This window comes from Ctenocephalides felis, unplaced genomic scaffold (genome assembly GCF_003426905.1).
Source record: "Ctenocephalides felis isolate EL2017-DRISC unplaced genomic scaffold, ASM342690v1 CF-g0.4_SCAFFOLD_03571, whole genome shotgun sequence".
Taxonomy (NCBI): Eukaryota; Metazoa; Arthropoda; class Insecta; order Siphonaptera; family Pulicidae; genus Ctenocephalides; species Ctenocephalides felis.
Window position 1 is genome coordinate 57,872,536 of NW_020539725.1, and position 16,067 is coordinate 57,888,602.

Genomic DNA, 16,067 nt, shown 5'->3' on the forward strand with positions numbered 1-16,067 from the left:
ACTCTTCAATAATTTTGATAATTAGTATTTCTGATATCATTAGTGGAAATTATATTTTGATAATACGTATTTATATTTAAAATAAAATTATATTTAAGTAAAATTCCAAACGAAATTTAAGTTTTACTTAAAAAACGAAACAAATTATACAGTCTACATTATGCTAATATCATTAAAAGCATATGAAAATACATAGAAAAAAAGAAATTTTAAATTTTTCACAGTAATTATGCCATATTTTTAAGTAAATCAATATGTATTTATATTTAAAATAAAACATTTGATAAAAGTACAAATATAAATACATACACCCACACACACAGATACACACACACATATATATATATATATATATATATATATATATATATATATATGTTTACATCAATAAAAATAGTATGAGAGTTTTCAGAAATTTATCTATTTGAAATCAATACGTTTCGGCTAGCATCTTAGCCTTCATACAGTGGCCATCAATTTAACTATAAAAATTAAAACTAAATAAATAATATGTAAGAAATTTTATAGAAAAACAATAACGATATTAATAATAATAAGAAAACACTTACAATTTTGTATCTTAATATAACATATGAAAACATTATTAATCCATAGTTACCATGAACTTTTCAAATGTAAAAGTATATAAATTTGCATTTTCGATTTTTTTGCGATTACTATTATTATCCTACAGGAAGTTAAAAATTAACTTTATAATATAGGATTTTTTTTGATGTAGTAACTTTAAACTTAATGCATCCAGGGAATTTTTTTTTGACAAAATTTCTGGAAAAATAATATTTTCTATGTCACACATATATTATATTACAGACAAACATTTTTGCCAAATCTCGTATGTCAGATCATGTGGATATTTTTGCCTCTGACACATATGAATGACATGGTTACATAAGTCTCATTAATCTGATAGTATATTACAGATTATAGACATAATGATGAGCACCAATTAATGTTTAAGATGATTTGTCTTGAAATTTTAGAGAATAGCAAAAAACTATTCTAGATACCGTTCGTGATACAGACAAAAAACTAGCATTGAACTTGATGATCTGTCTTAATCTGATAAATTTGTTCGACATAATAACATCGGGCAACATTATATAACGTATTACTTCCCAAACATTTGTATCATTGTGTACCGACCATTCAGTAGGTACACATAGTCTATTGAAGCATAACAATATATTTAAAATGATGTATAATTTATTTTTAACCATTTTTATTACTTTAGTTAGTGTTAATTTAATAAATTGTGATCCGACTGTGACTTTGTCTCAGGGTGAATTAGTAGGAAGAGTTTTTACCAATGAAAATGGAGTGGAGTATTATGGTTACTTGGGAATTTCTTATGCGAAACCACCCATAAGAAAATTGAGATTTAGGGTGAGTTTTGAGAAAACAAAATAAATTTATCAAATATAGTTACAAAAATTTCTTTTTTTTAATTGCGTAGTATAGTAAGAAAAGGACGATTCGTTTTTTTTAAATATTTTTTTTAATAATCTTGAGACTTCTTGGTAAAATGGTAAACCGTTGGGTTGTCTTCTCAAGTAATATTAGATATATAGAATAGAAATGAATACTTCTATATGTACTTAAGAAGTTCTTATTACTTAAGGAAAATTGTTAACCTTTGGGTTACCTTCTTCAGAAATAGTAGGTACATATGATGAAAATTAAAACATCTATATAAAATTTAGTAGTTCTTATAGCTGCTAGAACAAATGTGCACCAAAAAAATATGAATGTTGAAAATTTAGAAACCAAAATGTAATATTTCAAAAATTCTTGGTATCAATTTAAAAAAAGTTTTAATAATGCTCATCGTTTTTAACATTAAATTAGCTCAAGATTTATGCTACATTTTTTAAAACTATGTGAGAGCTATTTTTACTAGTAAAGATAATTTGATCTATAATTCCAAGAGTACATGGATATTGCCACAACTTGATATCAGGTATTATTGAGATTTGAACTTGTATACTTGTGGTTTCAAGGTCAAAGTTATTACCTCGTAAAAGTATTTTTAGACAGTAACATTCTATATCATTTGTCCAAAATAGTTAACCATACGCCTACAATAGAAGTCATGCAATTATTTACACAATTTACAGGAAGAACTTGACATCGAGCACAATAGAAAAAAATATTTGGTACAACTAATTGGAACAAATTTGTTCTAATTAGTCACGTTATAGATTCAATTCGGATCATTACATAATAACTTATAAAAAAGAATGACTGTCATTTTTTCTCTTTGCAGCCTCCACAAAAAGCAGAACCATGGGATGGAGTTCTAAATGCTACACAATCTGGAAGTATTTGCAGATCTGTAAATATGCTTGAGAAAAAACTTGATGGTAAGTAATTAATGATTATTTTAAGATAAATTTCATCATTGACTTGAGAGAACCTTCATAGTAGAAAATACATTTACATTTATTTAAGTAAATATTTGAAAAGATACAGTCCAGTCATTCAAGCTTAAATTAGGTAAGAATCTCGGAATTCGAGATACTCAGTTGTAAGTCTATAAATACTTATATATTTACATCCTAAAGTTGTCTCAAAACCTACATATAGTAGAGTGTCAATACCATAAATAGGTTTTGAGACAACTTTAGGGTGTCAATATATAAGTATTTACAGACTTACAGCTGACTATCTCGAAATCCGAGATGAACTTACTATAATGACTGGACTAATAGGCAAATAAAGTAACAAAATTTTTATAATAAAACTATTATTACCTACTATTTTTTCCTTTATATAGGTGATGAAGATTGTCTATTCATCAACATTTTCACACCAAAAACTTCAACATCTGGTGAAAAACTACCGGTATTATTTTGGATCCATGGTGGAGGATTTATTAGAGGATCTGGAAATTATGAGTTCCAAGGACCCGATTATTTGATCGAACATGATATCATAGTAGTCACATTCAACTATCGTCTAGGACCATATGGATTCTTAAATCTAGAGCTAGAAGGTGCTCCTGGAAATGTCGGATTACTGGATCAGGTAATTATATAAACATGCATATGTAAACAAGTAGTCTATAAATCTATTTTTGTAGGTTGAAGCTTTGAAGTGGACAAAAGAAAATATTGACAAATTTGGTGGAGATCCTGATCAAATCACTATTGATGGTGTTTCAGCTGGAGGAGCAAGTGTACATTATCTACTTTTATCACATACTGCAACAGGTCTTTTTCAAAGAGCAATTGCTCAGAGTGGTAGTGCATTGAATCCTTGGGCGTTACAGAAAGATCCTGTTAAGGTACAGTATCTAAAAATGAAATTTATTTTTAATCAAAATAAAAAAACTTCAAAATTTTTAGCGTGCGTTTGAACTTTGCGAAGCTTTGGGTCTTCCCTCAAATAGTACTAATGAAGAAGCCTTAGACTTTTTGCAAACAGCACCAGTAGATAGCCTTCTATCAGTAAAATTACGTTCTGTGGTCGAAGGACAATTGATAGATGACTTTGTGTTTGTACCATCTGTAGAAAAAGTCTTTCCCACCCACCAGCCATTTTTAGAAGAAACTCCATTAACCAGGATGAAATCAGGAAACTTCAACAAAGTCCCGCAAATTGTAGGATTCAACAACGCCGAAGGTAATATGTTCACATTTTTCAAAAAGCAAAAACCAGATATGTTAGAACAATTGGACGCTGATTTCGAAAAAGGCTTGCCTACTGATTTGGACCTAGTTCGTGGATCCGAAACTTCTAAAAAACTTGCAGAAAAAGCTAAAAAATTCTACTTCAACGATCAACCAGTTGCAACAAGTGATCAACAATTTGCACAAATGTTTGGAGATGATTGGTTTACAAGAGGAATTAATGAACAAGTGAAATTAACTGTGGAACACCAAGATGAGCCAGTTTATTACTATGAATATTCGTTTGCGGAAAGTAATCCTATTAGAAAATTGTTTGATGAGAATAGTACTCTTGTAGGTGCTTGTCATGGAGAAGAAATGCCAAACATTTTGAAAATCGATATTATGCCTTTGGAAAAAGACAAACCGAGTGTGGTTTTGACTCAAAACCGTATGCTCGAGTTGTGGACAAATTTCATCAAAACTGGGTTCGTACAATAATAATTATTACTAATAATTAAAATACAGATTTTGATATAAGTATGTTTTACCTTTTTAGTAATCCAACACCCGAAGTGACCGAAATAGTGCCTGTAAAATGGGAGCCTGCCACCAAAGAAAACTTATATTATTTGGACATTGGCACTAATTTGACTTTGGGAACAAATCCTGAAGAGGCTCGTGTCAAATTTTGGGAAAATGCATTAAATGAAATATCACGTGAAGATAAAGAATAAGATATGGTATTGCCGGTATATCAGCAAATTAACAGAAAATTTTATAAAAATACAAAGGGTAACTTATGCATTAAATTTTGTCTCAACTTATAACATAATTCTAAAAACAAATTACATATTTTCGCAATTTGTTGCAGAACTTAGAAACAAAACAAGACAATAATTGTATATCTACAATAAAAAAAATCTATTATATTTTGTTCAATATACAAAATATATATTCAATTAGAGATACTGAAATATCAAATTTCTCAATGAAAATTTCTAAAGGAATAAGTTAAAGAATGAATAAAATAATACAATTTTAAAAACAACACTAATTACTTACTGATCAATTGATTACTGATCAATTTTTTAATAGGCCTTATAATCACATTAGATTATTATTATTATTATTATTATTATTATTATTAATAATAATACTTAGCCCGAAATCATTTTACAAAGTTATATTAATTTTTTAATGCATAGAAAGATTATCTTTTTTAATTCAGAGTAAATTATTGTTTTTATAAAAAATACTTATATGAATGAAGGAATAAAAATATTCATAACCGTTCAAAGTCTCTCGTGTATATTATCGTTTATTTGAATCATATTTGTTTTTATAATTAAAATTATCATCATCAAAATTAATTTTATTACGTAAATTATATTCCAAATCAGATATTAAATACAAACTAATATGCGCAAGATTGCGTAATTGATGAAGACGACATTAGCATAAATCTTGCATGTTTTATTAAAAATAACATTTATTAAGTTAAAAAATATTTATGTTAATTATGTACTGTTTTAGATTTCAGGAATCTAACACCTAAAATGTCTTTACAATGGGTTAATACATTGAAATTAAATTATTTAAATATTGACATTAATTTGGACAACAATCAGAACTTAAAAGTTCCTAATATAAAATGTTGTGATTCTTCTGTTGATTAATTCTTAACTACATACTGTTTTATATGGAAAAGATTGGTCACTCTAATTTCATATACTTTTCTTATTTCTTAACAACAAATTCGTCTACTAATAATAACGTTTGCCATATATAGTATTATATAAATATTAATTTCAAAAGAAACTAGCATTGTGATTTACAGGTCATAATTCAATCAAGTTGACGTTTTGAACTAAATTATTCTGATTGCATATAATTGGAATTTATGTACAGGGGCTACACAAATTCGGATTTTAGTTGTGGAAATAAATTTATGAACTGAGAGATTGAGAAAAATCAATTTCATTTTTATTCAACCTTGGCAGTGTTCTGATGTTCAGATTGAGTGATCTTCGACGATGCTTTTGTACATGTCTCTGCGAATTTGTATTTCATTGATTATTGTTTTGATGTAGGCTTTATGGATAAATTTATTTTTTGAAAATTTTTTTCATTTCATTTTTTTTGAAAATTTAAATTTTTGGTACGGGAAGTTGTAACAATTTGCCTTGAGTCTACATTATTTAATTAGTTTCGTATTCAACTAAAAATTGGATTTAAATATTTCTTATTGGTTATTTGTAGAATAATTAATTGCATCTAATTAACGTGATTTATTGGTTATATACGATGAATCCAGGTCAAGAAATACACTACTATTTTACACAATTTGCTCGATCTAATTAGTGTTCACCGGAAAAAGATAAGATAGAACCAAAAATAAGTATCAGGTTATTACCTGGACAAGCATAATAGTTACAAAAATGTAAGGTTATATAAAATTAAATTCAAAATAACTGATCATCAAATTTGAATGCTATAGCATTCGGGTCATGCTGCTTCATAATGAAAATGAATTTTTCACATTTCATCACTTGGTAATAATTTTAGATTTGAGCATCAAGAACCAAACAAAATATCGAATCCAAATATGTATATTATTGATATTTGGTATTATATTGATATTCTAAATTTTTAGTGTATTATATTGATATTCTAAATTTTTGTGTAAATTAGCATAATTTCAAACGAGAATATACCTACACGTGTTTTTGTACAAAATGCATATTCATAAACAAATCTGCATAAATCATTCATTATATCCACCTTCACAGGAGTGTTATCAGTCTTTGTCGGACAAATTTTACTGACACAATAATATAATACAATAGTTGTTTGAAAACAACCAGTGAGTGAAGATGAGTGCCTTTGTAATATTTATAAGTTTATTTATTATTTGTAGTGAAGCAACTGAAATTTATAGTGATTATGTAGATGTAACAATCGAACAAGGTGTTTTACGAGGTGCCGTCGATTTTACGAAAGGTTCTAAAATGTTTTACAGTTTTTCTGGAATACCGTATGCTGAACCACCTGTTGGGAGTTTGAGATTCAAGGTAACTTGATTTTGAATTTTTTTTTAAATTTAAAAACTTGATTTTTAAAAAATTTAAAGTAGCATTGTAACATTTATATTCTTGTCTAATATTAACACGTTAATTGCCATGTCAGACGTATGGGTCAGACGCTAAGAAGTTCTACACGAATCATTTCTTAGAATAAGCTTTATCATAGGGCCATGTCAGTCATATATGTGTGTTATAAAAAATAATGTTTTGCCAGGAATTTTGACAAAAAAGTTTTTTTCTTCGATAAATCAACTTTTCTTGGTACTTTTTAACTCAATTATCGGATAAATTTACCATGGTCCAAGTGATTTTTTCTTGTATTATCGTGACGATTAACGTGTTAAATAGGTGCATGTAATTATTTAATTTCTTTGATATGTATGTATTTGTATATGTTTTAATTATATTGTCTGTATTGAAATAATCAATAATTATCATCACATCATCCACACTAACGACGATGACAATGTTTATATTTATTTTATGTTAGATAATGTGGTATCAAGGTTTTTATCTCAATTCCTATTGATATTTTTCAGTGATAAATTATTAATATTTTTTAATTAATAATTAGGCTATCGACTCACAGCAAAATTTTTATGTATAAAACTTATTTTAGTTAATTTTATCATTTTTTTTCAAATTTTTCTATTTAATGACTAATGTTAACAGCGATTTATGCCATACATTTTATGCTGAATACGAGTTAAGAAAAAAAATTATTCAAATTAGTTGATGTTTCTTCATTCAAATCCATACTCATTGTAAGCAACTTTCCTATTTTATCTAAAAGATTTATAATTTTTAATTTACATAATTTTCAATGTACAGTTTGCTAAGAACAATAAAACAAAAAAAACATAATTTTATTACAAGTGGAATTTTTTACTATATTATAAATGAGCAAAATACTTAATAAAATTTAATATAATTACTAGAACTGATAAAAACTTCACATGCCATGAAACTTAGGTCATTTACATTTTTCTTTATCAACTTAATTATTATGCAAATAGTAATATATAACTGTAAAGTAGTATTGCATAAGTAATATATCAATATGTAATTATTATATACAAAATGACGATTAGAATATTTTCATAAAATTTGCAGGAAATAAAACTCACAAATTGAAAATGAATTTTATGCCAAACTGAATTTTTTTTAAAAAAACATAATGACCTTTTTAATGCATAAAATAATCTGATTTATAACAAAAATTTACTACTTATTTTAATGAAATTTAGTTAGTAATTTTGATTATTAATAATAAATATTTAAACTCATTAATGTGTAATGTGCATTAATGGATTCGAGTATTATTGTCTATTCTAACAAATGATTTTAATTATTAGTAATTTTTTTGTAATTTTTGGGAAGACCTATTGCTGAACTATTAGATGTACCATATCACCCAAAGGAAGTTTTTACCCACGTCTATAAATTCTTGATATCAAGCAGTAGTAATATATATTTGTATTGGCTTTTAAAAAGGTTCTAGTACAACTTTTATTCTTTAGTACCAGAACAGATGAACAATTAATATTTAGCTTTTTTCATTAGCAGGATTCAATCCTAGTTATAGCAAAAAAAAACTAAAACATACCAAGTTCAATTTTTTTACTCAGGTTTACTAGAAAAAATAATGAATGTTTAATTCAATTTTTTTTAAGTTTTAGTCAATTCCTATGTATATATAACCATCGTGATTTGTATTAGATTTTCTATTGATATCAAACTACATGTCTAAATATTAACAAAGAAATGCTTTTTTGGTATATTTAAAATTATTTGTAATATTAATATTACAATTTGTAATATTTTGCCTTTTGATTGAACAATTTTTTTATTTATTTATTCATTTTTTTTGTTTTTATTAATTTTTTTTTAAATTTTTTTATTATTTTTTTGTAGATAATAAATTCAGCAATTTGCTAATCAATTGATTACATATAACAATTTTGATATCTTCAGACAAACTTAATGACATAAAACTTTTACATTGATTAACTCATATTTATAATAGATAAATATGATGAACCCAAAACATATTTATTTTGATTACATGATAACGTATCTAAAGAAGATATTTATTGTTTTATGACGACAATGATAGTAGTTCTGTACTCATTACGTGATAAATTAAATGTTTTGTTAAAAGTTGAAAAATCTAAATTAATTTTTTAGGAACCTCAGGAGCCTAGTAAATGGTACGATATCAGAAATGCAACAGTTGAAGGCGAATCTTGTAGATCGCTGCACATGGTTGGCTTATATTATTTTGGTAAGTATTAATTAATAATAAATATCAGATATTTGGTACAAATTATATTTGATATAGATTCATAACTAAAATTTCTCCTAGGTAGTGAGGATTGTCTATACTTAAACGTATATACACCTCATATACCTGAGGATGACCAACGTTTGTTGCCAGTAATGTTTTGGATCCACGGTGGTAGTTTTTACATGGGTGGTGGAACTGCATATCGGTATGGGCCACATTTTTTGGTTGAAGAAGATGTTGTTTTAGTCACCATCAATTACCGCCTTGGAGCCTTGGGTTTCTTGAGCTTGGATATTCCAGACGCTCCAGGAAATATGGGCTTGAAAGATCAGGTTGGTTGAGTTGAAATTTCATAAAATTCAATCGAAATTTTGTGGTTAGATATGGCCAAGTAGTCAAATGTTGACCTGTAGATGCAGGGGTATTCGGATCAAATCCCGGTCGAGAACTTGCATATAAAATTAAATTCATGTAGACTTAAAAAAATGATGAAGATTTGAAAAATTATACTTAAAAGAAAAAAGATAGAATACTATAGATACAAAATATTGGTATCGTTGAATTAACTAAAACATCCAAAATGTCAATTATAATATTTTTATTAATATTACTCAGTTAGAATATATTATTAATAATGTTGCTTTTATTTTTGAAGGTGGCTGCATTAAAGTGGGTCAAAAGTAATATAAAATATTTTGGAGGTGACCCCCATAATGTGACAATATTCGGAGAATCAGCTGGTGGTTCCTGTGTACATTACCTTTTGCTCTCTGATATGGCAAAAGGTCTTTTTCATAAAGCTATTATGCAGAGTGGAACAGCTTTAAACTATTGGGCTCATGAAGAAAATCCGAGGGCGGTAAGTTTTTGGTATAGCAAACATAGAAATTATATTAAAGAAACTATTGTTGCAAAAATGTTTGAAGAAAATGTAATCGTTAAATTTGATATCTTGAACTGTATCAAAAAATATAACTAATTAATTACATTCAGGAACTATTATTTCGTTCACTTAAAATATGTAGATAAAAAATTTTGACCATACATTTTTATGAATCATCTAAATATGATTCTTATCAATTATTCTTATTATTTTAGAGGGTCAAAGAACTATGTAAAGAATTAAACTACACATTTACTGAACCAGAAAAGGCCCTCACATTTCTCCTAAATGTACCAGTTGAAACTTTGGTAGAAGCTGCTGAAAATATTACTCGTGCTCCACAATATGCAGGAAAAATGAGTGATATTGCTTTTGCTCCAATCACAGAACAAATACATCCTGGACACGAAGCCTTTTTAACACAACACCCTTTACAAATCGAAAAATCCGGTAAATTCAACCAAGTTTCCATCATGATAGGAAACACTGATGGCGAAGGCACCATGTTCATGCCTCCATACTTCGATGATCCCCAGAAATATAAAGAAATTGATGAACATCTTGAACTATTAGTACCCCAAGATATAAAAATGGATAAAACAGAAGCTGCCAAAAAGATAAGAGAATTTTACTTCCAAAATCAACCAGTATCTGATAAAACGAAAAACCAATTTGTAGATTTAATAACTGATTTCATGATAGCTACAAAAACCAATACCATGGCTAAAATCCATACCAATTTGTCGAAAGAGGCTGTGTATTTTTACAGATTTGCATTTGATGAAGTAAGTTTTTACAAACAATTGTATAAAATCGATATGAAAAGAGCTTGTCATGCTGATGAATTGTTGTATTTGTTCACAAATGAAATAGAAAGTTTAGAATTTCCTAATACTCCAGGAAGTAAAGTTGATAGAATGCAGAAAATAATGACAAAGTTGTGGACAAACTTTGCAAAAACTGGGTAAGATAAACTATTTTGATTTTTTACAAACAATTGCTTGAACACACTCCAACATTAGATTATTTTTATTAGTAAATTGTAGTCTCATTCTATCGTATAAGACTTTGTTCTAACTAGTTTCATTTAATTAATTTGATCTTTTGGCTATTAGAATTTCATATAATTTTTTTATTATTTTTTTAAGGAATCCAACACCAGAAAAAACAGATTTAATACCAGTTATCTGGCAAAGTATGACCAAGGAAAAAATGCACTATCTAAACATTGGAGAAAAATTAGAAACTGGAGTTGATCCTGATAAAGAAAGATTGCAGTTTTGGGAACAACTGTATAACTCTGGGAGAAGTATTAGCAATATTTATATAATGACATCAATTTGTTCAGTATATGCAGTATTTATTTTTTTAAATATTTTATAGTTATTATTTAATACAAATTTTATTTTGTTAATTTATTCTTAAGCTTTAACTTATTAATTGAGGCTGCGTTACTTACGGTTGTTTGAATAATTTTATTCTGAAATTCTTGAAGATATATATTTAGTATGCAAGGTATTTTAATTTTATACGTATTTTATATAAGAATAAAAAGCATATTATATACTTTTATATACATATACAGATATTCTCATTAAATAATATAAATAAGCACGTATATGAAATTTCAATTTATCACATCTTTTTCGTTTATGCGTTATATAATGATGAAAGTGAATAATTTGAGAACAGTTTCTCAAAATTATAATTTTTTCCTGCTCCTGTAGATATAATATTAAATTTTAAAATTTTCATACATTTTTCATAAAAAACATAAAATACTTTTTTACCACACCTTCTCAAGTTTACTCTGATTTTTTATTTATTGGAACTTTCGATACTAAATGTTTGGGAACCACAATCTTCTTATCGATCTCATTTGCATCTTTATATTTCTGAAAATGCGTATAAGATAATTATTTTAAAATTAATTATAAAAATAATCTTTTCTAGAGAAGCATATATTATTATTAATCTCTATGGAGTACATTATGCTCTTTAAAATTCAAATCTAATTATTATATTAAATTAATTTCAATTAGTCTTATATTTTTGAAATTGCTACTTATGTTCAGATTTTATATGATCTAATATTCAATATTTAAATGAATTATTCGAAATTATTGCTATTTTTATGAAGTATTATTTTAATATATTTTAATTTATTTTGTTACCTGTATGGCCACATGTATAGGAAACAAAGGTTTCTCCTGATTTTTATATTTTCTAAGAATACTCTTCGCATACTTAAAAAAATGTTCATCATCTTCTTGATAATTTGTATAAACTTTCATATTAGCTTCTTTGTTTACTTGTCTTTCTAGAGCTTTAACTCTTTCAACTTCTTTCTAAAATCATTAAAGAAAAAAATTGTGAATATAACTCGGATATTATTAATTGATTTAAATTAAATGTTTAATTAAATCAGTTTTTTGTTAGTGAATATAAGGAGTATCCATTATTTTTACCATCTGGTTAGCCCAATCTTCATTATTTTTCTCCATAATATCACGAATTCTTTTCTCAGTTCTATTTTGTAGCTCATAAGTAATTTTTCGATTTTTTTCAGCATTAAGAATTTCATTTTTCTTAAATTCTTTTTCTTGAAGTTTTTTTGCTTCAGACTCTCTAAGATATTCTTCATAAGTTTTTCGTCTTTCTTCTGCTAATTTATTTTTGTGTTCTAACATTTTGTCTTGGCGTTCATGAAATCTGATAAAAAAGTATTTTTAATAAATTCAATTTTTAATAAATCCGATTTTTAATATATCCAATTTTTAATAAATCCAATTTTTAATTAATAAATCCAATTTTAATAATTAATTTTTTTTAAATTTCAAATATACCCACATTAAATATTCAATTTAAAAAAAAGCAACTGTATAGGAAAAGTAAAGAAAACTGGTGCTTTGAATGTCAAATCGTTTCTATATTTTTTATAGATGTTGGAAATTTAAATTAAAACTGAAATTAATTAAAAATAAAATTAAAATTAAATTTTTGAAGCGATTACTTTAGGTCATTTTCTATTTCAGCGTTTTTGAGACATTTTTCTTCTTCTGTATAATCTGGTTTGATCATAGAGTAAATTTTCTTGGAAACTCTTTTTAATTCTTCATCTTTTTCTCGTTTCATCTAAAATATATAGAAACTAAAAGACTTAGCAATTATTCTTTGTATTTTGTACAGAATTTCAAAAATATCATTTTCATGTAGTACAATTCATACAATCATCATTTTAATTTATGATGAATACCAAATTTATACCTAAGTTTTAGTGTAAATTATTTTGATATAACCCAAAAGTTGAATTTGCATCTCGAAACCAACTCTGTTCTGCTTTTTCGGTAGCAGCAAAGAGAATATTTTTTAGTTTTTATTATTCATATTGAACAGATTTTTTTAGAAATAAATATTCTGTCAGAATCACCTGTTTTTCTCTCATTTTTGTAATAGCTTTCAATCTAACTTGGCCTTCTTCAAATTTTTGAATATCTTGGCGTTCAGCATCATTTATTTTCTGCATTTTTTCATCATGTGCTTGTTTTAACTCCAAACATTCTAAATAATTTTGTTTTGCTTGTTGTTTACTCTTTAATATCTAGTGAAAATCACATAGTAAATTTTAAAATAAACAATAAATAAATTCCATTATTTTACCTTTGAATTTTCGAGTTGCAGTATATTGTTGAATCTTTGAGTTTGCTCTTCCAATTCTTTGGACTCATCTTTAATTTTTTGGTCAAGTTCTAGTTTTTTGTTGTGGGCATGCTCTAATTTTCTAAAATATGAAAATGGTCAACTTCATAACACTAGAAACATAAATTTAATATCTTATTTTTCACACTAAAAACTAGATGAGTGCTGAAAAATTGCCTAAATTCTAAATTAGTACGGATTTATGCAATTTCCGAAACTACATTTCGTAATTTTGATTTAAAAGAGTAAACAAGTTCTTAGATCAAAAAACTCTTAGATTTTGTGTACTGGATTTAGTTAGACAAAAATATTCCATTAATGTTAATGTCTAGAATTTTGTCTGAAAATGTACATACTGTTGGTATACAGAATTCTTATATTCATCATATTCCTGCAATCTTTTATTTCTCTTGGTCATTTCTTCCATATAATGTTTTTTGGCTTCTCTTATAACAAATTCACCATGAAGTTTTTCTTTAAGTTTTTCATCATCTCGTAGTTTTTCTTGGTATTCAAGTTGTTGATCTCTTTCATAAATTACATCACTTATGAGCAAAGCACTAAAAAAGTATAAAAAATAAAAATATTAGAACTAATTAAATTTATTCAAGAAGTAAAATTATTAAATATTTATCTTTTGCTTTATTAATTGTTTGGTTCAAATTTATACTATATGATATATGAAAACAGTTTATACTGTAATATATGAATAATTTTTTATAATTGTAATAAATTTTGGTCTAACTGACTCTATGACTGAAATCCAGAAAAATGTATTTCTATTACAAATTTATAATTTTATTGCAACTGAAGCAATTAAATAGCTATTACCTTTCTAGCATTTTTGGACCAGCAACATCTCTTTTCAAAAATGGTTCAATTTTCTTAATAAATTTCGATCTGGTTCTAGCCTGATCTGGTGTTATTTCAGTTCTCTTCTTTTTGAGTTCTTGAAATTCTTCTTCTGTCATCCTGTGATCTTGTTGAGCACGTTTTTCCAACATTCTTCGCATGTTTTCTTCTTTTAATTTCTAATTAATAATTATATTTATTATCAATCAATGTAAAATACATATATAAAATTATAACAAATAAAATCAAGCGATAAAGTACAGAGAAAAAATATCTCTAGAACGCTCTAAAAATACTGTGATAGTACAATCAAATTCATTCATGTAACTTCTGGTTAGATTTATATAGGAATAGAAAGTTTGTAAATACAAATATAATTTTTTTTTCAATTACCATTTGTGATATAATTTAAAACAAATATGATAGTTAATATAATACATCATAATAGTTACTAAATTTTTTGGAAAAATATCATAAAATTAAGTAAAATATAATTAACTTAAAAATGTGCTTACATCAAAACGAATAGAGTTCATAATAATTTTTTTTTAAATATGTTATTTACTTACAATGAGATTATCAGTCCATTTCGATGACAAAGCCTCTGATCCTTCTTTTAAATATTTATCAAAATTTTTCTGGAAAGATTTCAACTGATATTCGTATCTTCTTTGGTTGACCAACTCTTGCATTCTTCGCCATTCGGTTGCAGGAACCATAGTGGCTTTTCTATACAACTCGTATCTTAGCAAAAAATGAAAATTGTGCCAGAAATATTTAATAGAATGATTTTTTTTATAAATTATCAGTTTAATTCAATAGTTTTTTTTGGTTTCAAATGGTTATAAATCATATCGGTTTTGTCTGTATTATGAATAAATTTACATTTTTACTTTACAGTTTGAAATTTTGTATACAGTTTGAATGCATGTAGGGTTTAAAATAACTTTCAATCTTTAATGAATTTTTATAGTTCAACAATTTTTCATAAGCCTCTAATATTTTACAATGTTAGTTTATATAACAAATTCTATCATCATATTAAGTTTCATTAAAAGCGCCAAAAATTAACATTTAATTCCGAAACAAAGGCTAAGGATATTATTTTAATATGCTATTTAGAAACAATAGCAATTCAGAAAATTTACATCTAAGATTTATATGTACGATTTTAAAAAATATGTAGAATAATTTAAATTGAAATGATTTATTTATTATTAATAACAAGTAAACATGAAAATCAAATCAGAATCAAAATTATCGTTGTTTTATAGAAGAGCTCATTAGCTTTAATAACCATATATGAGTTAAGTAAGTCTTTGGATAAATCTGAATTACAGTAATTTTTATACAAACTTTTATGAAAACGTTCTCAATTACAGTTTAATACAATATTTTACATATAATTTATTCTAATTTATTTGATTAAGTTTAAAATCATTTATATAAATTATTTTTTATTAGAAAAAATTGGTTACCTTTCATCTCCTTCACTTGAATCTTTATTTGTTTCACTTTGCGACATTATTATTTAAAATAAAACTAATTATATATATTTGATATTTTTTTACACTGTTGAGCTTTTATGTATATTTTTTAATATTAAGAATATTAAAATTTTATTATCTGTT

General features: G+C 25.9%; 2 protein-coding genes across 2 annotated transcripts; one reads left to right on the plus strand and one right to left on the minus strand.

Annotated features, from left to right (window-relative positions):
* The first annotated feature begins 1,166 nt into the window (after positions 1–1,166).
* Positions 1,167–11,422, plus strand: LOC113386374. The gene is made up of 12 exons (XM_026624157.1): positions 1,167–1,404; positions 2,285–2,381; positions 2,795–3,045; positions 3,101–3,304; positions 3,366–4,117; positions 4,189–4,363; positions 6,506–6,703; positions 8,903–8,999; positions 9,081–9,334; positions 9,658–9,861; positions 10,101–10,849; positions 11,034–11,422. Exons 1-12 carry the CDS (start codon positions 1,213–1,215, stop codon positions 11,266–11,268), a joined length of 3,408 nt encoding a protein of 1,135 aa, XP_026479942.1. The 5' UTR covers positions 1,167–1,212; the 3' UTR covers positions 11,269–11,422.
* A 268-nt stretch (positions 11,423–11,690) lies between these two features.
* On the minus strand, positions 11,691–15,155 carry LOC113386375 (meiosis-specific nuclear structural protein 1-like). Its single transcript, XM_026624158.1, has 10 exons — positions 15,006–15,155; positions 14,416–14,615; positions 13,941–14,144; positions 13,546–13,666; positions 13,316–13,486; positions 12,899–13,020; positions 12,511–12,597; positions 12,354–12,414; positions 12,060–12,233; positions 11,691–11,780 (listed from the first exon to the last, which is right to left on the minus strand). Exons 1-10 carry the CDS (start codon positions 15,153–15,155, stop codon positions 11,691–11,693), a joined length of 1,380 nt encoding a protein of 459 aa, XP_026479943.1.
* Positions 15,156–16,067: the final 912 nt, after the last annotated feature.

Coding starts and splice junctions, on each gene's coding strand:
- LOC113386375 (XM_026624158.1), bottom strand. CDS start 15,155: ATGGTTCCTGCAACCGAATGGCGAAGAATGCAAGAGTTGGTCAACCAA. Junction 13,667..13,940: donor AAGAATTCTGTATACCAACA/GTATGTACATTT, acceptor TTCATATTTTAG/AAAATTAGAGCATGCCCACA. Junction 11,781..12,059: donor CTATACATGTGGCCATACAG/GTAACAAAATAA, acceptor ACGCATTTTCAG/AAATATAAAGATGCAAATGA.
- LOC113386374 (XM_026624157.1), top strand. CDS start 1,213: ATGATGTATAATTTATTTTTAACCATTTTTATTACTTTAGTTAGTGTT. Junction 3,046..3,100: donor ATGTCGGATTACTGGATCAG/GTAATTATATAA, acceptor CTATTTTTGTAG/GTTGAAGCTTTGAAGTGGAC. Junction 4,364..6,505: donor TATCACGTGAAGATAAAGAA/TAAGATATGGTA, acceptor CAGTGAGTGAAG/ATGAGTGCCTTTGTAATATT.